The 25,572-nt window shown below is 38.9% G+C and overlaps 1 protein-coding gene across 1 annotated transcript in view; it reads left to right on the top strand.

Annotated features, from left to right (window-relative positions):
- The window catches only part of mxra7 (matrix remodeling associated 7), a 74,551-nt gene that overhangs the window by 16,900 nt on the left and 32,079 nt on the right, over positions 1-25,572 (top strand). The window contains exon 2 of the mRNA XM_008104362.3: positions 17,884-17,944. Coding sequence (XP_008102569.2) covers positions 17,884-17,944 — 61 coding nt within the window. The remainder of the gene's footprint in view (positions 1-17,883; positions 17,945-25,572) is intronic.

Here is a 25,572-nt window from a genome sequence, read left to right as displayed (position 1 = left end):
GCAGGATTGGTAAGTGTACGTACCATAAAGTGTTGTACATGGAAATATTGGTAGTAACAAGACGTTCTTGATAGGATTCACAGTTTGTCTGGTTATGCTGGTTTATGATGACAACTACTGTACAGTATATAATGTTCATTTTTTTGTTCAACAATAAATGTGAATTCTTCTTCATGGAAAAGTAAGACATCCCTTGAAAATAAGACCTAGAGCATCTTTGATAGCAAAAATTAATATAAGACACTGTCTTATTTTCGGGGAAACACGGTATCTAAAATAAGAGAATTTGGGGAAATTTCGGGACTAAAGATAAATTCGGACAAGACCATGTTACTACCAAAAATATGACAAGAAAGAGACAAGAAGAACTAATAAAAGTATCAGGGATACAGATTAGAAAAAAATAAAATATCTAGGTATAACAACAACAGCAAAAAATTCCCAACTATTAGAAAATAATTACGATCTTACATGGAAAGAAATAAAAAAGGACTTAGAAAAATGGAAGTATCTAAAATTATCATTATTAGGAAGAATTTCGGTAATAAAAATGACTATCTTGCCCAAGATACTATTCTTATTTCAAAATATCCCGATTATTAGAAATACACAAAAATTTAAAAAATGGAATAAGGACCTTAGCAAATTTATTTGGATGGGAAAAAAACCCTAGAATTAAAAGAACCTATATGATAGACGATAAGAAAAGAGGAGGACTGGGTCTTCCAGATCTTCAACTTTATCATGATGCATGCGGTCTTATATGGGTGAAAGATTGGTCCACACTAGAAAATACTAAAATCATAACATTAGAAAGAATAGACTTACAGGCAGGTTGGCATGCATATTTGTGGTATGGCAAAAAACTGACGGAAAATTTTTTTGGCAATCATTTTATCCAGTCCTCACTTATAAAAATTTGGGAAAAGTATAAAAGGAAATTATATTTGAAAACACCAAGATGGATCTCCCCATTAGAGGCATGTCAGAGGAGAAAAATAGGAGGAGAAATTTGGCCCAGATATAAAGACATTTTAACTAAAGAAAATGGGACATATATTTTGAAAAGCCAGGAGGAGATTAACCATAAATTCCATAATGTTGGATGGTTCCAATACATGCAATTAAAAGAATATTATAACAAAGATAAACATTTAGGATTCGAGGAGAAAGAGAGTTTCTGGGACAAGGTAATGAAATTGGGAAAAAATATATCCATAATTTATGCAAAACTAATTGAATGGGAAACGGAAATGACACCAATAAAAGAAAGTATGATTAAATGGGCTAAAAGTTTTGTTAAAAATATCTAGAAGAATGGGAAAAGCCCCTGGAACTCCAGATTAAAAATTACGCAACAGAACTGAAAGAGAATTGGATTAAAATGTTTTATCGCTGGTATTTGACCCCCCCCCCCAAAAAAAATGATCAAATTATTATTTTAAAAACTTCAAATAAATGCTGGAAATGCGACGACCAAGTGGGAACGTTTTTCCACTGCTGATGGACTTGCAAAAAGGCGAAGAATTATTGGAAGAAAATCCACCAAAAATTACAAAAGATGTTGCAAATTAAAATTGAGCTGGACCCTAAATATTTTCTTCTGGGGATGCTTAATATTGAAAATGATAAAAATAAAGAAATCCTTTTTAACTATCTTACTACGGTGGCAAGAATAGTATATGCCAAGTATTGGAAAAAGAAAGAAACCCCCGAGTTAAGTTGCTGATTAAATAAGGTTTTGGAAATAATGAATATTGATAAATTGACTTATCTATTAAAAAATAATCATGGTATTCCAAAAAGGCAAACAAATTGGGACCTGATAAAAAATCATTTGATAGAAATGCAAATGAAGGTGCTAATTTAATTAAAACAGATGGTTTGTTGATATAGACTGAATGCAAGAAGATATTTCCTTCACCTCTTTTTCTAAAAACCCTTTTGTTCTCACACTTTCACTGTAAATTTTATTTGGAAATCTAATAAAAATTATTTAAAAAAATATTTTAAAGGAAAATTTGGAAGATGGTGTCTGCAGCGAGGAAGCAAAGATGTGAAAATCACAGTGCGGTAATCTTAGTTCTTCAGAGCAGGGGCCACCTCTGACAAGCACAGCCATGTGGAAAATGGATTGTGCCAAACAACAGTGGTCTTATTCAGACAGTTAACTGACACTTCCCCTTGCCGAGTCAGCTGCCTCCCAACTCATGCCTTGCTTTTCAGGCAGACAAGATCCTGATTAACAGGGAGAGGATGGATGTTAAGCCAGCTGCTCTGTGGGAGTCTTTTTGAGGAGTGAGTGTGGGTAATATAGCTGCCATATATTTCTTAATTGAAAGCCAGAATGCCCTTGGTATGGGAAGGGAGGTTGTTCCTAAATTTCTTAGAATACAATAGACACACTGTACTATATAAAGAGGAAGAATCCTCATCTTGTATTCTAGTCAGGAGGAGGTATTGAGATTATTCTTTGACATAAAACTTTGCATTGATCAGCTCTTTTAGAAGGGATGAGAGGAGAGAGGAAAGAAGAATGAGTATCAAATAAATGAACTGAGAATAGTCGTTTGGTTAAAAACTGTATAGGTATTCAATGCATATTCAGTTACAGTCCACTTCATTTATATGGGCTCCAGTTTAGGCTTGTTGACCACTGGCAGTATTCAGAGAGCTCACATTTAAACAACCCATTTTAGTGTCTTAAACTGACAGGATTTTTTCATAAGAAAAAAAAGCATTATGCGTTTTACAATAGTAGAAGAGGCTGACATTACAAGATTATCGTAGTTGTGGCTATTGATAGTCATTGATGGAAACTTACCCACTCATTTCATTCTCTTCGATTTATCATACGGAGTTGCTTTTTATGGCTCTTGAATACCTTTGAAGGATGATCAAGAAATAAACACTTACCCACTCTGAAATCTCCCAATGAAGGCAAGGACACCCACCCAAATTATGGTTTTGAACTCTGTGTACATGTACAAGCTCAGTAATGGGTTTCCTTTGTTAGAGCTGCTGGGACAGATGCCACCTGCTGTGAGGGAGACCAATTAGTGGGGTCTTAATAAGCTACTGTCAGTTCTATTTTAGGGGTCAGGAACTCTGCAAACCTGTCTTGTATGTGTATATAATAAAGTGTTTTGATTTCCCTTTTGTTTTGTATGTGACATTAATGAGAAACACAAGCAGTGTCTTCCCATGTGTACTGCCCAAGTAAGAAGCCATTTGGCAAAACGAGCCAAACCTTTAAAGCAGGGACCAAGAATCACATTCCCTCCAGATGTGGATGGTTTACAACTCCTAGTATTCCTCATAGTTATGGCTGCTAGAACTGGCAGCCCAACGGCACCTGAAAAGCTAAATGATTCCCAAGCTTGCTTGACAGCATAAATTCAGGTGTTTTGTATAACAACGCCATAACCCTTCACCACTAGCCATGCTATACTGGTGTTTTTTGGAGGTGAATCCAAAATACAGTAGAGTCTCGCTTATCCAACGTTCTGGATTATCCAATGCAGTCTGCCTCCCACCCAGATCCGCAACTGTTTCCCTAAGCAGCAAGGACTGAACTTTTTACAGATTTAACTTCCAGCAGTGTTGTTACTGTAAGTTCATTCTATACAATTTGATCTTTATTTGTAGTAAATTTTTAGTAGTCAGTGTTTTTGTAGTCAATGTTTTCAATACATTGCGATGATTTGGTGCTAAATTCATAAATACAGTAATCACTACATAACAGTACTGTATATTGAACTGCTTTTTCTGTCAATTTGTTGTAAAATATGACATTTTGGTTCTTAATTTGTAAAATAACGTAATTTGATAACGTAATATAGGCTTTTTCTTAATTCCTACTTATTATCCAACATTTTCACTTATCCAACGTTCTGCCGGCCCATTTATGTTGGATAAGTAAAACTCTACTGTACATAGAAAGCTAACTATCCCCCAATACTGATTTGACTATGCAGAGGATTTTGGTTTCTTTTAGCACACCTGATTCATGACCTTAGCTGTGGCAGTACTTAATGCTGGTTATTCTCTTCCATCTTGTGTCTTGCATTATGATCCCATGAGCCTTTATGTCTTCCTGTTGGGGACACCATAGAGGAGGATACTCACATCACTCATAGAGGACATTTATTTTTTCCCAAACCACTGTTACATTTCTTGCTGTCCAATTTGAATGGAGCTGCAACTTGCTTGCACGCAAGTTCATCTTCTGTCAGATCTGTGGAGGGAAATGACAGATCACTCCTTATGGAATATGCAATATTTGACTGTAAGTCTGGCAGATTTTATTATTCATTTTTCTTTGCTGCTGAGTTTCTGGAATAAAAATCACTGCAATTTCCACCTTGAAACATCAGAAGAGTTGATTGTGTAGAAAAGTGCTACTCAAAATGATAGTCCCTGAACTGAAGCTAGTTCCCAAGCTATTAACTGCAGGTTCCTGATGAATTTCAAGGAAATAAACAGTTTTAGCCAATGGGCACAAATCTGGTGCTGGTGTCTACCATATTGAAAAAATAATAATTGCTTGTCCCTCTCGCTAGATATACACTAGTGTAGAAGATGGTTTGCTTTGTCAGAAGTGCTGTTGACAAAAGTCCTCCACTGAAAAATGGGCTGGATACACTTGAAAGTGTCTCTAATATCTCTAGAAATTTATAATAGAAATATCTATCCATCTTTTTCATCACAAACCATGGGAAATAAATTAGGAATGAAATAAACTAACTCAAGTTAGTTGTCAATAACATTATTTTCCATATGTTTTTGTTTTGTAGTCAGAGTAGTAATAAATGGATGTAGTAGGAATTTTGTTACTTATCATATTAGTAGCTTGGTTGTTTTCTAAATTATGTATTATGTATTATGTTTGTTTCACAACTTTTCCTTTCAGGAGACTAAAATCAGTACCAGTGGAAACATTTTCATGTAAATTTCCTATTCTGGTCATTGTCAGATCAAGGCCGCCTTAGTTTCAGGAAAGTGTCCATCTCAGATGTTTCTACACCAGATTTTGGGATCCTGCTCAACGCAACAAATAACAGTGATTTCTATATTATCCAATTTTTTTAAATGAGTGATTTTTGTTAAGAAATAATGATTTTTTTTCAAGACTACTCTGTGATACTGGGAAAACTCTAGTGCATGCATGGGTATTTCAGCTTTTTTTTTAAGTGACTGATCTTCAAAATCCTTTTTTTGGGGGGGGGGGTGGTCTTTAAACCAATTCTATCAGTATTTCACTAGTCTTTTTCCAAACACTGAACAGCTGTACTGAATTTCTTCTAAGCAGAGGATTTTTTAAAGAAAAGTTTATTTTCAAGCTACTAACATGAATGCTGTGTAAGACATACTGGAGAAACTAGAACTTTCTATTTTAAAAAAAGATAGAATTTCTAAAATGATTAGTTTTATTGGGAGAACTGGATATTCATATCCTTGGAAACTGGCAGGAGCGTGCTTCCTTTTTGCAAGTAATAAAAGCGAAATAAATCAACATAATGTACCTCAGACTGCATTGTACCAATGAAAAGGGAGGTCAAGATAATTTGTTTTGGACTTTCAGTCTTGTGCTGTTACCACTGCTGAATGCCTGAACAAAATGACATTGCATCTCATCAGGCTTGGTGGTGGGAGGACTGTTATTAACGAGCTAATTTGGTTAAAAGCAGTCCCTTGCAAAGTCTCCCAAGAGGAGGGGCAGGGTGGGGCTGGGAGAACTTTGTCATTTTTGTCCTTTATCACTGCATAAAGGGCTGGGGCAAATATAGAAAAGGCAATAAATAGCAGATAAGAGTAGATACCTGCTTGATAATAAAGAATGTATCAAGGGTTTGACTAATTGTCCACCTGGGGATGTTGGCACTTTGATGCAGTAATAAGCAACTGGCTCCTAGAGAACTACATTCCCCTGGGTTGTTGTTTTGACTTCAAGATCTGTTCAGATATTGTTTGCTGGGTTGAAATTATAAATGGGAGCATGGCTTCTCTGAGAGCGATCTCTCTGCAGAGCTCAGCAATCCCATTGACCCCAACCTTTGATAACCATAGGAGCTTTACAAATTATGCCTGATTTATGTGCCAGAGAAGTAAGCTATGGTCTAGGGCAAAGCTTTCCAAACTGTGTGTCAGCACAGGTTGGTGTGTTGGCTTCCGCATGTGGGTGTGTCATGTGAACATAACAAGAAATGACAAAAATCTTGAAAAATTATGTTATTAGCTTTCAAATTACATGTTTTAAAATATATAAAAATGAAAAGCTTTCATGAGATAGATTGCATCCCCAGTCATTTCATAGTTAAAATTTATGTATGTGTTCATATCTCTAATAAGGGACTAGCTGTGCCCGGCCACGCGTTGCTGTGGTGAAGTATGGTGGTATGGGAAATAAAGTATTGAGGAATTGTTGGTAGTTAAGGTAAAAGGTAAACGTTTTCCCGTGACATTAAGTCCAGTCGTGTCTGACTCTGGGGGTTGGTGCTCATCTCCATTTTGAAGCCAAAGAGCTGGTGTTGTCCGTAGACTTCTCCAAGGTCATGTGGCATGACTGCATGGAGCACCGTTACTTTCCTGCCGGAGCAGTACCTATTCATCTACTCTCATTTGCATGTTTTTGAACTTCTGGGTTGGCAGAAGCTGGGGCTAACAGTGGGGGCTCTCTCTGCTCCTCCAATTGAAACCTGCGAACTTTCAGTCCAGAAGTTTAGTAGCTCAGCGCTTTAACACGCTGCACCATCAGGGGATATTATTTCCTAAAAGGTTGTGAATATACAATATTTCTGATTGTTGGGTTTTTTTTTGGTCTGTTGGAGGCAAGTATGAATGCTGCAATTAGGCAAAATGATTAGCATGTAACGCCCTTGCAGCTTTAAAACCTGGCTGCTTCCTCCCTGAGTGAATTTTTTGTTGGGATGTGTTAGCTGGCCCTGATTGTTTCCTGTTTGGAATTCCCTTGTTTTTAGAGTGGTGTCCTTTGCGATATTTTCTGTGCTTCTACTGTCTGTGGCCCTTAGAAAACAGAGGATTTGCCAGACTTTGGTGATGGGAATAGTTTGTTGGGAGGTGTTAGCTGGCCCTGATTGTTTCCTGTGTGGAATTCCCCTGTTTTCAGAGTGTTGTTTTTTAATTAGTGTTCTGATTTTAGAGATTGTATTGTTCTGTTTTATTATACCACAGTAATTTTTATATATTGTGATTTTAGTGTTTTTGAATAGTTGGAGCCAGATTGTATTCATTTTCACGGTTCACAGCAACTCAATAATAATAATAACAATAATAATAATAGTAATGATAGTAATAATAATGACTTTGGTAATACACACTGCTTCACTCCCTTCTCAGCTTCTTTTCTGGAAGAATCCTTTTTTGGGAGGTGTTAGCTGGCCCTGATTGTTTCCTTTGTGGAATTCCCAATTTTCCTGCTTTCAGAGTGTTGCTCTTTATTTACTGTCCTGGTTTTAGATATTATATTGTTCTGTATCATTCTACCACAGTAATTATTTCATATCTCAGTAGATTCTCGCTTATCCAACATTCGCATATCCAATGTTCTGGATTATCCAACACAGTTGGCCTTTTAGTAGTCAATATTTTTGTAGTCAGTGTTTTAAATTCATGGTGATATTTTGGTGGTAAATTTGTAAATACAGTAATTATTACATAGCATTAGTGCCCATGGAACTACTTTTTCTGTCAAATTTGTTGTATAACATGATGTTTTGGTGCTTTATTTGTATAATGATTACCTAATTTGATGTTTAATAGGCTTTTCCTGAATCCCTTCTTATTATCCAACATATTCACTTATCCAACATTCTGCCGGCCTGTTTATGTTGGATAAGTGAGACTACCGTATATTTATAATCTTATATTATCTGCTTAGAACTGGATTATATGAGGCCCCTTCTACACAGCTGGATAAAATGCACACTGAAGTGGATTATATGGCAGTGTGGAGTCAAGATAATCCAGTTCAAAGCAGATAATATAAGATTCTAAATGGGTTATATAGCTGTGTGGAAGGGCCTTGAGTCTACACTGCCATATAATCCAGTGAAAATCTGATAATCTTTATTTTATAGGCAGTGTGGAAAGAGGTTTAAGTGAATATATATAGATTGGTTTAACCTCCAGTGTGTTAGTAAAACTGAATTACTGTGTTGTCAAATAATGCATATCTAAAATGTGTGACGCCAACATGAAATATTTGGAAAGCTCTAGTTTAGCGGTTCATATCCTACGGTCCACAGTGAGTCCATGGATGGGTTTCAGGGAATCTGTGAGCTGCCTCACCCCATGAGAGTTTTGCTAAGCCTGAAATAGGGGAAAGCCATGCTAGTAAGTCACCATTAAAGCATTCCCACCCCATTGTGGTGCATGATTAATAGCCACATGTCTTGTGACTGCAAGATAAGAAAAGACTTCAATTCTTATTCCAGTGAGTCTGGGAAAAGTTTGTTTTAGCAGCTGTTTCCTCAATATAATGATGAAGACTCGGATTGTGTGTGTGTTTGTGGGGGGGGGGGGGGACCGGGCATGGTGTAACCATGTCTCTGGCCATGCTCAGGGAATATGTCCTTTATTCCAGACTTCATTCTTTCCTCTTGCAGTCTGTTGCATCAGGCTTGGGTCAGAAAGCAGAGCCATAAATGGTAACATGTTACACACTTTGGCACTAAAGCCAAGAGTTATTTTTCCAAGCTTTGGTTTTCCGTTTAAACACTCCTTCCTCAGAGCTGGGTGTTTGCATTCCCTTCACACCCTTCTTCCTTCCTGGGACAGAGAGATGGCAAAGATTTCTCTTTTGGCCTCTCTAAACTTGGAATTGTAGTTTCATGTTTGAAATTCTTTATCATCAATAGTTACAACAATAACAACAATGCTTTTGGCAAAACTGATGAACCTTTCTGCTATTTTTCTTCTGCAAGGAACATCGAATAACACTTGCTGTTGAGGGGGCTGCATATGGCTCTTCAGATTTTGGACAGGATATCCCATCAGATAGGAATGTTGGAAACTGCAACCCAACAATGTCTGCAGGGATGAATGTTGTCTCTCCCTGTGCTCCATGTCTGGGAGAATGGGTTGGGCCCTATGAAAATCCCTAAATTAATTACTGAATCCCTGTGTGTAGAAGGCAGGCAGGAAAGCCCTTTTAAGAAGTTACAGCCTGACTTAAGAAGGAGGTTGTAAACTACTAATATACTCCTAGTAAGGTAAGATGAGATGTTCTAACTGCCACTTCCTTCTCTGTCTTTTTGCCAATATGTGAGTGTCTGAAGAGGGATGAGTGTCAGCTTGTACTCTCACCTAGAAATGCCCTTCCTGTGAGACATTAATGCATCTTTCATATGGTATCTCCAACCTGAATGAAAAAGGAAAAGAAAGAAAAAGATCCTCAGATAAAAAAATCCTTCTAAAAACAAAAGTTTCACCAAAAAGGATGTTATTTTTCCCTTTATTAATTGCAGAACACAGCTTGCTTTTTAACCATTGAACATTCAAAAGAGTTAAAACTTGGCAAGGAACTGTGCTTTGATGTCAGTCCTTAATTTTTAGGATATCAGCTTTGGTAAAGCTTATCATAATTGCTAGTAGGATTGCTTAGGGTGCCTCAGTAAATAAAGTAATGGGTACCACTTTAGATTAAACTGGCTGGAAATAAAATGAAGAGATAGATGGATTCAAACAGGCTGTGTTGGGAGACATTACTTCTAGTGTCAATTTATTGGGGGAGTTCTGGAAATTGTAATCCAAAAATGCAGCTTTGAAAATATCTTAGGGCCATATGTCATCCCCAGTAATGGCAATTAGTTGCTCAGATAGATCTGTTTCGCACAGTGGTCCTCAACCTGTGGATCCCCGGGTGTTTTGGCCTTTAATTCCCAGAAATCCCAGCCAGTTTACCAGCTGTTAGGATTTCTGGAGGTTGAAGGCCAAAACATCTGAGGACCCACAAGTTGAGAACTACTGGAACGTTAGCAGATCTGTGGCTATATCTCTGTAATTTGTTACAGAACAGTTGTTAGAAGAAATCAGACGCAGATTAAACTGAGCTCAAACAAGAGTGTTGCTAAGCATAAAGAGAAACCCTACAGCAGAGCTGCTCTTACTGTGCTGACATCCATTTGGGAACTACATGTTTCCAAATTTAGAAACAAAGGGTTTTGGGTAGGCCACCCTGAGTATTCAAAATTCTTATCTTAGTACTTTGCCTACATCTACTCCCAGCCTTTTCATTGTGGCCCCACCCTACAGTTCACAATGCAAATGGTGCTGCCCTTAAGAGGCATGGCTACACATAGTACCCAGTCTGACTCCTTCTAAAATGTTCTTTTGGTTGTTTACCAGAAGTCAGTGTGTGCCTCACAAAATGACAAATGAAGTACAGTACATAATGATCCCATTTCCTTGAACTTCTTTATATTAGGTTCTTGACAGTCTTCTTGTCAAGAGCTTATTTCTCTCTATTACACATATCCATAATGTTACTGAGAAGAGATCAATTCTAGCAGGAGACATGTTCTGCATGGAAACAGTCAGATAAATGATCACTGCCACTCAACTGACAATATTATATATTTGGTGAATTAGAATGGTCATAATCATAAATGACTTGAAGACACACAACAACAAATATCCCACTTTTCCCCTTCAGTGAGCTCAATGCAACATACACAAATCCTTTCCACTTTATTCTCACTGGCAACCCTATGAGGTAGGTCAGATTAAGAGAAAGCGCTTGGCTCAAGGTCCTACATTGTATTTCACGGCATATTGAAGACTTGAATGGGGGATGTCTTGGGATCCAGTCTAACGCTCTCACTACTGCCCCTCTAGTGGCCTGACACCAAGGCACTCTTGTTTTCTCATTTCACAATGCATTTTTCTCCCTTGATCCCATTTGGGTTTACTAGTGATTTTTCCTAAGCTAAGCATAATAGACGATGTTTGACAGAAGCTCTATTTTTCAAGGCAGTGCTGACTAAGGATTAAAGCAGGGAGATTGCTGAGCACTGGATATTTTACTGTTTTGACTACTGGACCTTTTTTGTTTAAAAATCTCTTCCTTGGCTTAACTGTACCTGCGCAGTCCCAGAAGAAAGGTTTATAAAGTATAAGGATACATGGCAAGGGTGAGAGTTCGTTGTGAGGAAGTGTTTGGGTCCAAAGCAACACTATTTGGGAAAAATACTCTGAGGAATAAGATTGGAACAATTACAGAATGCAAAATGATTTAGACACCCTTTAGCCCTAGTCCCTGCTGCCTGGGTACCCCAGGCAGCTGCTGAGCAAGAGGCCTCTTTAATAAGCCTCCAGTCAAGAGACCTTTGTCATGTATAGCAGCTGTTCAAACTCCCTTTGCATGTAGGAAACCTCCTTCAGACAGGAAGCTTTCTTTCTCCCTTTTTCTTGAAGAGAGCATTCTTGTTGTCTGTGATAGCCATGTCACTATCAAAAATTCAGTCAGTACATATCGGGAGAGCAGAAGCTCAGGGGTGTTGTTGTGACCTCAGACTGGAAGAGGCTGTGAGGCGGCTGCTCCTTTGCAGGCTCCTTGCCAACTGGGTCACCCATCCTCCCCCACTTGATAGCGATTTTTGCCCTTTTGCTTTGCCTATTATGGGAACAGCCATCAACCTCCTTACCATGGACTTAGCAGCCCTACCGAAGATTTTGCAAAGCTAAGTGAGGGTAAGACACATTTGGTATGTGCTCCTCAAACACAGCTGCACATTGGTGATACAGTCATAATGGTGGAAACTGCAGGCCAGACACAAGAACAAAAGTCTGTTCATGACGGAGGAAAAAGGAACAAGGTCTGCGTGTGGCACATTATGACTGTCCTAAGACTTTTTGCTGCCTAAGGCCAGAATTTAGGAAAGTTACCTGTTTGGACTACCATTCGCAGCACATGGAAGTTACTGCCCCAAAAGATAACAATTTGTCAAGGAGTAGACATTTCTGCTCCTATCAGTTGTACATACAAAAGTCAGATACATTTGCAGTGTAATCTTCCTGAGACATTGTCCACTGCAGCTAAACGTGAAATGTTAAAGAGCACAAGTCAAGGTGGATAGTAAACAATTTGGGGGGGGGGGGGGGGATATAAGTTTTAAAAGCAATTTTAGTGTATTCACTGTATTTTAATTCTGTATTTACCACACCGTTACTATTTAATTATTATTTTTTTAACTTTTGCATTGCTTTTTTAAAACTCTGTAGTGTCGATAGATGTTAGCTGTCTTGAGTCCCCATGGGGAGAAAGGCGGGATATAAATTAAGATTATTATTATTATTATTATTATTATTATTATTATTATTATTATTCTGCCCTCCAACACATTTGCCACTACTTTGTACCCAGCAGTGCAGCTGCTTGGAAATGGGAGTATGGTCCCAAATAATTCTCTGATGAACACAGCAATCCTGAAACTGAACACAATGGGACTTAATGTGAGAGAACAAAACTTGACTTGCTTCACAGTTCTGGACAAAAGTGGTGTTATACCAAAAAAAGTACAGTATACACAAATTATTATTTGTGGTAGCCCTGTCACTTTGAAAAACTCATAGCAGGGGGTTGGACTGGATGGCTGGTGTGGTTTCTTCCAACTCTATAATGTATGTGCTTTCAAATTGTTTCGAATTTATGACAACTCTAAGGGAAACTTCTCTTTTTTTTTACCAAACAATAGTTATATGTAAATATACAAAGGCCTGATTTAATGTTTACTTCTGCTGTACAATTTCAACTGTTTTCTATCTTTTCTTTTTTCTTTTTAAGGAATAATCCCTGGGATGTGACCAGGAAGGGGATTTGGGCGTGGGTGAGCATGTGGGGCTTCTGTTTTAAAACCTGCAGCATCAGCAGTGGAGCCAGAGGCTTTGCCTTTATTCTGCTTGGGGAAAATTGCATGAGGTACACCAGCTCTTTTTGCAGAATCAGTTAATGAGGCAAAATGTGCACATCTGTTTTGCAGTTGTTGTATGTTGCCCTCCAGCCTTCCCTACTTTTGGTCTGTCAATACCATCTTTCCATGTAGTTGAAGTGTAATATTTTACAGCATGAAAAATGTAGAACTTGACCCCAGATGGATGCTGTTATTTATTTATAAAGCATTACAATCAGAAGGCACTCAAAATGGGAGCAGAAAGATACTTTTTCACACAGTGGAAATTAATCTGAGGTATGGTGGAGGGAAAAAGGAAGGATGGAGATTCACGAACTTTAGACATTATTTCCCGTTTTAGAAAAATCCAGGCATTTTGACTATAGGACATCACAAAGAGAAAATTCAAGCAAAATTGTGTCCATGTAGCACTCTGTCTTCTGTGTTATGCCTTTGAAATTCTTGTTCACACTAGTAAGATCTATTTAAAATACAACAGAATGCAATTTTATCAGCAGCTGCTGTATGTGAGGAGAAAGCTGGTGGGATGCAAATTGTCCACTCACTTGGTCTGCAGTTCCAGATGAATGTTTTGATTTACAATTCTCATCAGCCCCATCCTCCAGGGGGAATGGTAAAAGATTTTGGGAGCTATAGTTCAAAACATCTCATAAACTAGTGGAAGTAAATTCCACAGGATTTTCTAGGACTTACTTCTGGGTAGACATACATAGCATTCTGTAGTGAAGTTGTCAAAGTTTTATCTATATTCCTCTCCCTTTCTCAGTGTGATGTCTCATGGGCCATGTAGTCCCCTTCCTAGTATTATTGTGACAGACGAAGAGGAAAACTTGGGTTTCCCACCGTTTCAGCCAGAATTGGAGGCCCTGCACCTGCAAGATGTTTGCCCACAAGAAGTCAGCCAAACAAGCCTTGAGCAGAAATCTCCCCCGTTCTCTCGCCGGGATAATTATAATCGAGATAGAGGCGCTAGGGAGGCGAATCGCCGAAGCGCCAGAATCGCTGCCAGACAATTAGCTGATTAAGCCTGTTTCCCTTGGGAAATCTTAAGGAGTCATGCATCTGGACACAGTATGGGTTTCACTTCTTGTTCCCCAGGGAAAGTGTTCCTTGGCGGGAAAACAAGATCCTATATAGGTGTTTACCCGCAAGGAAATCCTTGCGGAGTCAATTCGTCAGCTTCAGGAGTAAGATCGTGTGTGGACTACGCTACTCCAGTTCCTTGTTTCCAGGACCTTGCCACGGACCTTGTTCTAGTTCCAAGCCTGCCTTGTCCACGGATCTCGCCACGGACCTCGTTCTTGTTTCTTGCCTCTTGTTGCCACGTATCAAGTCTTGTTTGCCAAGAATCTAGTTTGCCTCCAGCCTTGTTGTCAAGTTCCATTGGACTAAAGGACCCTGTCATTTCCCCACACTTTGCTTGGCAAAGTGTGTGTTTCGGTTATTGGATTATAACTTTGGACTCTAATATCACATATTGGACATTGTTTTCCTGGACTATATTTGACCTTTCCTGAAAGGTCTACTTCTGAACTATATTCTTCACTTGTTTTTATTGACTTTATATATTCCTTTAATAAAGATATTAGATAGAATCTGGCCTCTGCGCATGGTTATTGGTGCTCTGTAGCCTGGGTCTTGACACTCAGCACAAAATCACACAGGCAGACAAATAAAAAAGAGGACTAATAGAGACGTAAAATAGGTGAGAATCAAGCTGTCCTCCAAATGTTGCTGGGCTGCAACTCACAGCAATTCCTCACTAGTGCTCTGCTGAGTAGGGATTCTGACATTGGGATGGTCCCCATCCCAATGTCAATGAGATGAAAACATTGTGTGGGATAAATGTGGATGAATCCCTGTCAGTTTAATGTTAGGCACAGCTATATACTACTGTAGCCAGTGCTTCAGAATAACAACCTTCCATGTACGGAGGCAGCATTTTGTTGGTCCAGTGCATTCCTTACAGTGTGGGAGGGGTGGGCTAAACCATCTTTTCCTGGGCACTTATCCAGAATGCTGCATGAGAAAAGCCAGCTGACATGATCACAACTCTTCTTGTCTTCCCACCCTACCTGCAACCCTGAAAATGGGCTGGGAAAGAAATGAATGAAGAATGGAGCTTCCATTTTTGGAAACAGAGACTGAAATAGATATGTGTGTAGGAAGTGGTAATTCAGGACATGTGCCTAGTGAATGAGTCAGGGATCAGAAAATCCTTCAGAGGGCAGATGAATAACCCACATTTTTATTGATGACCCCATTCATCCCAATGTGGCTTGTGGGGTACTAAGCAAATCTCTAGTTTCAGTAAAAGTCCCTTTTCCTTTCCAAAGACTTTTTCCCTAAGGAGATTATTCCTGTTTTCCTTACCCCTCTCTCTCTTTGCCTTTCTGTGTTCCATATTCTTGATAAAGGCATGTGGCCCTGACATCTGTATTCGCTTCCTCTGTCTTGACTCCCATCTTGACTTTGTCTACCTAATTGAGATTGGCAGTCTCCTGTGACTCTTCCTCTGTATGTGCGTTGTTCCCGATAAACAGCAAAATGGTAGCAGCTGCAAAGACCCTGTCCCATTGAATCAAACATAGGAGATAAAACAGGCTGTGGAAGAGCAAACAGGCCCACACACCATCTGGGATCTGACTGGCTGTTCCCCTCCTCTCCAGGGACACAACAGAGCCACACAGAGAGGATGTGTGCGGCTGCTTGCTGCCGTGGTGTTACACATTCCGGCACCTAACCACTAACGAAAAAGTAAGTGTGTGTGTGTGTGTATCTGGATGTATACACATAGAAGTACCCACATACAAGAGGAGCAAAGGTGTGCAGCACATAGCTGCATATATATATGAATGATGAAGCACAAATAGTTTGACTAGGTGAGTTGCTGGCAAGCGCTTTTCCGGTACTAATCAGGAAAACAATTCTGTGATATACGCATTGTCACTGCATTTTCTGGAGCTGGATTAGAATCCCAAGGAGGGATTTGTAGACTGTGGGTTTCATAGGTGTTCCTGGACATGTACTCCTAAAATGGAAAACAGTGGGGAATTTTGGAATCTCCAGTCCACCCACAGTATCCCATGCTATAATCTATCCTGACTCAGGGATTCTTTGAACTGTGGCCCAGAAATGTAATTTTTTCCAAGATCCAGATTCCTGGAGTGTAATTGTACCTTTACTGTTTATAACAATAGGTAAGTAAGTGTTTGTGTCTTGAAATAAAATACAAAATACATATGAAAATGTGAAATAGAAACTGATCCTAATGTATCCAAAATAACATAGTTAAAATGGCTAAAATGATTAAAACAGTGTTTTTAATAAAAGTGGAGAATCAGATTTCTGCAATGTAAACAACTGATGTTAAACACATAACTACTCGTGCAATGAGAGCAGCCAGTGGTACAGTATGTTTAATCCAGTGCTGCTCTCTGGGATCTCAGATTGGAGCCCCTCTCTTTATGCTACTAACCAATTACTGCTTGGCCGTAATTGATATGTTCGAGCAGGCCAAGTGCAATAAAAGAGGCTCATTAACACCTTTTAACACCTTGCTGTTTTTCTGTGGTCATCTAGTTGGATACAAGAACTGAATCATATCCTAGGTTGCTGTGACTTTTACGGGCTGAATAATATCTGACGTATATTTTGGGCAGAGCTTGGAAAGTTACAATGCCAGTTGTGGGATTTGGAAACTGTTCAGAACCCTGATGTTGAATATATGGACACCGTGAAAGTGAACAGAGACAACCAGTTGTGAAATAGTGCTATGAGTTTTTATGTCAATATTTTCCCCTTTTGACCTATTTTTCAGGATATTGCCAAGGAAATGTATGCTCAGTTTGGGCTGCAGTCTTAACTTTTGCAAAGGGGATATGCAGGGCATTATGGGGATTTTATGAGAACTACTGACTCTTTCCAAATGTAAAAGTGTCCAATAATCTACAAGTGCATGGTAATGAGGGAAATAACTTCTTACATGTTCAGAGATGCTTTATATATATTAAATACTTCTAAAATAAGGAGCATGATCAAAGTTGAAGAAGTTGGGTCAAAATTAGCAAGGTTATAGTAGCAGGGATGGGACAAAAGTTCAGAACCGAAAGGTTTTCTCCAAGACATATTATTCTGCTGCAGAATTGAAATAGAAATAGAATTGAACCTTCTCCCAGGAGCCTTTGTGTGTGCACAAGAGTGTGAACACTATTTTAAAATTAAATGTACATGGTAAGCAATCAAAATTGTATAGACTCCTTAAATTAAATTAAAATAAAATAATTAAAATAAAACAATAACAAAATAAAATCAAACTTTTTAAACTAAAGCAAAGTAATCAAAACAAAAGTCACTTTATTTCTATATAGGAATATATGGGCTACGCCCACAAAGAAATTCAAAGTTCTTTTTTAAAATCCCAACCCTAGTTTTTCCTGTTGTCCTGTTTTATGAAATAGCATTCATACCCGGAGGGTATTTTTAAATGAGATTCTATCATACATTAATGGTGCTTTAAATTGTATCTGACTATTCCTATTGCTTGTCAAGAGCATTGGTGAAGAAAGTGTGCATGAATTTCAGACTCATTTTATGTGGAAGGCTTTTTCTGTTTGAGTTATGATGTCTATAATTCCTTTGTGCCTTTGTTTAGAAAAAAGTCTTTTAAACAATAGCTTTGTAGCGGTTTTATGTAAGGCCAGCTCTGTCATTAGACAGAATGAAGCAGCTACCTCCATTGAAAGATTTTCAGTGTCATGAAGAGACAGCACACTAATTATTGCCTATTGAATTTATTATTTTTATGGTAAGGGATATTGAGAGATGTCTGTGGAATTTTCTGTCTCATGCCTAAATAACCTAGATGAATTTGAGAAGAATTTGTTTTTCTGCCTCAGACAACAAAATCATGTATATCCTCATTTTTTAATGTTTAATTCCTTTGTTTTAGGAGGAAGACCAGGAATCAGAAAATGAGAAATTAGTGGTGAAAGAACCTGAGACCGAAGATGGTAAGTTTGGGACATAATAATTGGAGAGTTAAAAGTCAGAGACAAAAGCCTTTTCAGCTGGTGTAGACTATCACTCACTCTCAATTCCAAACATTCTACAGCTAAAGGGCCATTCTTACTTATTTTCTCTACTGTAATTTGTGATAGTAAAATGGGGGCAATTTAGAAAAGTGGCTTTTTGATTTAAAGTTATGAAAAATAAAAATAATATTAGTGTCACATGCAAAACGATTATATATAACAGATCTGAACTGAAAGTGTGAAAGTCAAAATAGACAGATATAATCTTTTAGAAAACAGCAGTGCTAATCATGTCATAGTGCTATAACATATTGTCACTGGGTTGTTTGCTGTATAACTTTTCTTTGTTTTGGTTCCATTTCACTTCTATTCTAATCAAGGTCCATTTTGAATATCTGTTCTCCTTAATGCACATTATCAATATTTTTTGAGAAATGTAATAATTTTAATTCTACACAATTTCTTACTTTTAAAGTGTTAGATTGGCATTTGTAGTGTGTATCATGCTGTATCTCCAGATAGTTCCTAGATTGCCATTTTCATTTTGGTCCCTCAAACATATTGGAAAACATGGTAGATGTCTGGAAGTGTGTGCCTCCCACTTTCCTTTTTTGTTTTGTTTATATTAGGCGGTACATTGTGGGGATACTGTTCAAGAATATTTCAGAAGGAGGGGAAAATTCTGAAGCAGAAGACCTCTGGGCACTAAGATTAGATACTTGTCCCTAAATGCTCATCTGTGAAGGAATTAATTAATGGTCTTGCAAGACCATAAAGGGGTGGGATTGTTTGATGTCTTTTTTTAATGCAATGGAAGGGAAGCTGAAAAAGAATTCTGGCATTTACAATCAGACCTTGACAAAGATAAATATTTAACAAAGCAGTTATTAAAAGCTGCATGAGCAGTTATAGCATATGGTTGGAATGAGACACAAAAGAGGGATTTATGCAAGTGGAAACAATATGTAGTGGATTAGATTATTTTTATTTTATATGGGAAAGAAGGACTGCATATAATGGACAGATAAGTGAAGATGTATGGATTAGAAATTGTAGGAAACTAGTTGGTTATGTGAATAGAAGAGCAAGAAACTGAAAGATACAGTTAAAATGATCTTCCACATGAAAGGTAATATTAAAATAAATTAAGTTGTTCCCGGGGAGGGGGGGGGAGTTTAAGAATGGGAGTAAAGCAGATAAGTATGGAAGATTTTGATTTATGGAATATTATGTGTATTTTTATGAGATTGAATTGTATATGTGATATTGTGTTTAATTTTTAAAAAATTCTCCTGTCATGTGTAAAAGAGTAATAAATAACAAAGGGTTTTCCCTAAAATAAACAACAACACCTAGACCTTGACAAATTTTCTGTCACTCCTCCCAGGCCTTCTAAGTGTTCTCCTTAATGTCTGTCTCTCAGAGCCATCCTGCTTTTCCTGTGCATGTGCCGGGGAGTCTGAATCCAGATATAGGACAATCCTGAGCTCTAATGGAGGACTAGGGCATGGTTGTCACTTTCTATAAATATGGCCTCTGATGAAGCAGGCTTGGGCACTGCCACTGTCACATCCCTCCTGGGAGAAGGCAGAGGATTAGTTGCCTGCCCTCAAGCAGCTGAGATTCAAAGGCAGGCAACTTCCTCTTCCTGAGCTCTTAATTCTTTTCAGTTGGAGGGAAAGAACAAAGAGCAAGATATAGGCACTAGCATTTGTCAGTGAACACTTGAAAATCTCTCCACCTATATTTGATGTGGGGAAAGAAGTAGAAGGGTAATGTAGATTGCTGGTGTCTGAGCTGCTGAACTTGCTGACTGAAAGATCGGCAGTTTGAATCTGAGGAACGAGGTGAGCTCCCGCTGTTAACCCCAGCTTCTGCCAACCTAGCAGTTCAAAAACATCCAAATATGAGTAGATCAATAGATACTGCTCCGACAGGAAGGTAACGGCGCTCCATGCAGTCATGCCAGCCACATGACCTTGGAGGTGTCTTTGGGTAACGCCGGTTCTTCGACTTAGAAATGGAGATGAGCCCCAACCCCCATAGACGGACACAACTAGGCTTAATGTCAGGGGAAAACCTTTACCTTTACCTAAAATGACAGAGTGAATCTAACACCTAAAACACTGAAGAATCTGGACCGTAATTAAGAATGACTTAATTGTTTCGTTATTAACTTCTATTGTTTCTAACCATCCAAATTAAAATTCAAAATCCGAATCCAAATGTTATTTCCCCAACGTGGTGGTGGTAGTAGTAGTAGTAGTAGTAGTAATAATAATAATAATAATAATAATAATAATAATAATAATAATACCTTTATTTCTATTCCATGCTATCTCCCTGAAGCAACTCAGGGCGGATTCCAACAAACAATGGCATACATTCAATGCCTTCAAAAAACAAATAAATATTGGCATAAAATCCCAACAAGACCCCACATATGAACACAGCATTAAAAACCTAACATCAAATTAAACCTCCCCGGCTGTGGAACACCCTTCCCAGAGATATACGGCAAGCCCCCAACCCTTTCGAGTTTTAGAAAAGCCTTAAAAACATGGCTATGTGCTCAGGCTTTTAATGAATAAACGACAAAGACGACCGGGACTGATGTATGGATAAAGCATGAGGATATTGGATGAACATATTTTAACCATATGTTTTATATTTTATACTGTATTTAATTGTTCGTAATAGATTTTATATGCTGTTTGATTTTAATGATGAGTCGGCATCGAATTGTTGCCAATTGTACGCCGCCCTGAGTCCCTTCGGGTGAGAAAGGCGGGGATAGAAATATTGGAAATAAATAAATAAGTAAACCTAATATCATTGAATTGAGTATAACATCAATAACCTAAACCAATATAGTCAGACAGAATCAGACAAGAATTATATTGTGACATAAAATCTAAATAAACATTGACAGTAATTTTAAAAGCCAACTGAAGTTCAACAGAGTTTTGTGAGTTGGATTATGTGGCATACAGTGGTAAATGGGCTGACATAGACTGACAGAATCTGGATACAGCATAGTTCAATCAGGATCTGGAAGTGGTCACTCATTAATTAATCCTCCTTTCCATATTCTAATGAGCAGAAGTAGGTCTTTAGTTATTTTTTGAAGGAGAGGAGGGAGGGGGCCAGCCTTATTTCTTTAGAAAGGGAGTTCCAGAGGTGGGGGTCAGCCATGGAGAAGGCCCTCTCTCACATTTCCACCAGCCATACTTGAGATGGGGGTGGGACTGAGAGCAGGGCCTCCTCTGCTGACCGCAGTGCCCAGGCTGGTTTGTAAGAGGAGATACGATTGGTCAAGTAGCCTAGACCAGAGCTGTTTAGGGCTTTAAAGGTAATGACCAACACTTTGTATTTAGCCCAGAAGCAGATCGGGAGCCAGTGGAGTTCCTGTAGCAATGGAGTTGATCTCTTCCCTGTACGGAGCTCCTCTTAGCCATGTGGCTACTGATGTCTGAACCAGTTGAAGTTTCCAAACTATCTTTAAAAGCAGCCCCATGTAAAGAGCATTGCAGTAGTCCAAGCGGGATGTGATTAAGGCGTGAACTACCATGGCCAGATCTGGCGTCTCAAGGTACGGGCGCAGCTGTTGCACAAGTTTTAATTGTGCAAAGGCGCTTCTGGCCACTGCCAACACCTGGGGTTCTATGGTCAGTGATGAGTCCAGGAGCCCCCCCCCCCCCAGACTGCACACCTGTATCTTCAGGGGGAGTGCGACCCCATCCAACACAGGCTGTAATCCCATACCCTGATCCGCCTTCCGACTGACCAGGAGTACTTCTGTCTTGTCTGAATTTAGTTTCAACTTATTAGCCCTCATCCAGTCCATCACTGATGACAGGCACTGGTTTAGGGGCAGGAAGGTATTAGGTGGAAAGGACTAATAGAGTTGGGTGTCGTCCGCATAAATTTGACACCAAACTCCGGATGATCTCTCCCAGCGGTGTCATGTAAATATTGAACAGCATGGGCGACAGAATTGAACTCTGGGGACCCCACAGGCCACCGGCCAGGGAGTCAAACAGGAGTCCCCCAGCTCCACCTTCTGAGTCTGACCCTCCAGGAAGGACCAGAGCCACTATAGAACAGTGCTCCCAAGTCCCATCCTGGAGAGACAGCCCAGAAAGATATCATGGTCAATGGTATGAAAGGCCGCTAAGAGGTCCAGGAGAACTAGCAGGGACACACTCGTCTAGCTCTCTTCGTAGATCATCCACCAAGGCGACCAGTGCCATCTCTGTTCTGTAGCCAGGCCTGAAACCAGACTGAGATGGATCCAGAAAATCGGTGTCTTCCAAGAACCTTTGGAGTTGTGAGGCCATCACCCTCTCCAGAACCTTGTCCATAAAGGGGAGGTTTGACACTGGCCTATAGTTATTAAGTTGGGTGGTATCCAGTGCCAGTTTCTTCAAAAGAAGTTATACTACTGTCTCCTTGAAAATACTTGGCATTATGCCTTGAGTTAATTCTTTCAAATATAACCTAATAAAGAATTATTTAAAATATACATAGCTCAAGGTTTTTTTAAAAAGCTGAACAGTAAATATTTAAGAAGAGTTATTAGTACAGTAGACTAGTCTATTGGAGACTGGCATCCTCCATGTTCATGAAAGTACTTTGCAATTATTCAACTAAAAAGAAATAGACAGTTTAGCCATAGACCTCCAGCTATAGTACATTTCTAACGTAGATCTCATTGGGGAATAAATTTACATCTTCCCATGCATAAATGCTTATGCTTTAAGAGACAGATCTTTCAGCCTTACTCCCTCTCGATACCGGAGCTTAGAAAATAAATATTTTTGAAAACAAAACTATTAGACTCTCGCAATCCGTATGATCTGTTGGCTGGAAGATTTAGGAAATTGTAGTCTCAAAAGAGTTTTTTTCCAACTGGGATCAATATATGTTTACAGCCATTCAAGGCAAAATTGGTTTCCATCTCCCCCTAACTTTGCCTTATATTTAAATGCCAAGCTTAGGCCTTCATGCTAAACCTAGAAAAATTGCATTGAATTCATTAGTTGACTAGTTAGTTAATAGAGAATGAACAGTTTGATAAGATTATAAAACATACAAGATATATGAAAACATGTGCTATGAACATTTATGAATGAAATCCTTTACAAAAAAAACTGAACAAACATAGTATGTTATAAAATGATATGTGTTATGATAACTCACAAAGGAATACACTCCTTTTTCCCATTAACATTGCCAACGTTTGAATGGGACTTTGTACATTATTGTTGTGATGGTGGTGATTGTTATTATATTTATATTATATCTGCATCCCACTTTTATCTCTTGATTGAAACAAAAAGTAGTTCACAGCATTAAAATTGTGATTTAAAATCCACATGTTGTATGTTTAAAATAGAATTAAACATATAAGTCAGTCAAAGTCACTCAAAACACATTAAAATAATCTAATGCCTTACAGCAGCCACCTGATGTACTCCTACAACTTTTTTCTTTAAACGTCTGTCTGAATAAAAATATTTTAGCTTGCCGCCAGAAGGACAACACTAGCTAACAATCTGGTCATAGCTTTTTGACCATCCAAGTTTACAAGCACTCTTCAAAGGCAGCCCCAAGTAGTCTGTGATATAGTAAGTAAATTGGTATGTCACTAAGGCCTGTACCATCTTGGCCAGAAGAAGCAGATGCAGTTGATGCACAAGTTTTAAATGTACGAAGGCTATTCTGACCACCGCCAGAACCTGGGCTTCCAGGTTCAACACTGAGTGTAGGAGGACCCCCAGACTGCAGATCTGTATCTTCAGGAGGAGTGTAAACCCACCCAGTACAGGTTGAATCCCTATTCCCCGATCTGCCTCCGAACTGATCAGGAACATCTCTATCTTGTCTGGATTAAGTTTCAATTTGTTTGCCCTCATTCAGTCCTTTACTGATGACATATACTGGTTTAGGGTAAGGGCAGCTTCCTTGGCTTTAGGTGAAAAGAAGTAGTAGAGCTGGGTGTTATTTGCATATAGATGGTACCGCACTCCCAAAAGTCAGAATAGCCTCTCCCAGGGGTTTCATGTATATGTTAAACAGCATGGGGGATGAAACAGAGTCCTGAGGAGCCCCACAGACCAATGGCCAGGGATTTATACAGGAATCAATCAGTACTTTCTATGTTTGTCCCTCCAGGAAGTAACGGAACCATTGCAAAACAGTTCCTCTAAGTCCAATCCCAGTGAATTGGCCCAGAAGGATACCATGGTTGATGGTATCGAAAGCCACTAAGAGATCCAGAAGAACCAGCAGGGACACACTCCCCCTGTCCTCTGTGTAGGACATTCACCAAGGTGACCAAAATGATCTCTCCCATCACCAGGCCTGAAACCAGATTGCAATGGATCTAATTAATCCATTTCATCCAAAAACTCTGAAATTGGGAGGCCATCAAACACTTCTATATCTTATCCAAAAATGGAAGTTTGGTCACTGGTTAATAATTATTCATTATGAAGGGATTCAGGAATTGTTGTTTTTTTTAAATATAGACCTCGCAACTGCCTCCTTTAGGCATGTTGGAATTCTGCCTTGTTCCAAGGAGGCATTGACCACAGCCTCCACCTACTCCACCAGTCCCCCTCTGGCCTATTTGATTAAACAGGAAGGGCAAGGATCTAGAGTACATGTGGTAGCTCTCACCTCACCAAGGATCCTGTTTATATCCGGAGGCTGTGCAGATTGAAAAGAATCTGTCAACACTATAAGTAGTATTACACCCATGTGGATTATATCAACTACAGCATCAAAGTCGGAGCAAATATCTTTATCTGTATAGCACTGTGAAAATTCTACATAATGAGCTGCTGTGTTGTCAGCATTTTCCCCTTGAGGACCAGTTTGTAATAGTCCTCTGGCCACTTGAAACAACTCCACTGGACTGTTCTTTGCAGATGCAGTGGTGGCAGCAAAAACATTGCTCCCGTCTTACTTGCTTCAATGCTGAAGACTCAGGGGACCAGTTTGTCTCCACTAGGTAAGAGGGACACTTAAGAACAATTGTGTCCACTGTGTTTGCCATTTCCCCATTCCAGAGGTCAGCCAGAGTGTCAACAGAATTGTCTGCCAAGGTGACAGGAAAATCCCTTAGAGCCACCAGGAACCCATCCAGATCACTCAGCCTCCTGGTGTGGGTCATCCTAATCAGTTCCTAAATCCTGTGGAGATTTTTGAGTCTCATATATCTTTAGCATTGGTGTTATGTGTAACATAGAAGGTGATCCTGCCTAGGAAACTTCACCTCTGCTGATAAAGTAACAGGCAACATTCTCTTCCAACTCTACTTATTCTCTGATTCTAGGTTGTTTTCAAGGTACCAACTTTAATCCTAATACCTTGTCTCTGTGCAACTGGAGAAGTAATCCATATAGTAATGCATTTTTAAAAGACCTGCATTATCTTTCTATAAAGAGAATAAAGTTATTATTTAAGAAAATTTACATCTACATGTTGCAATTGTAGTCAAAGGAAAAAAAATCTGTTTATGGTTTCAGTTGATATACTAGTTCCTCACCCTTCCTCTCTACCACTTAGAATGGCACATATGAGTATTGTTTTGTCTGGTT

The sequence above is a fragment of the Anolis carolinensis genome, chromosome 2 (genome assembly GCF_035594765.1).
Source record: "Anolis carolinensis isolate JA03-04 chromosome 2, rAnoCar3.1.pri, whole genome shotgun sequence".
NCBI lineage: Eukaryota > Metazoa > Chordata > Lepidosauria > Squamata > Dactyloidae > Anolis > Anolis carolinensis.
The sequence above is the reverse complement of the archived record's forward strand: the minus strand, read 5'-3'. Positions and strand labels throughout refer to the sequence as shown.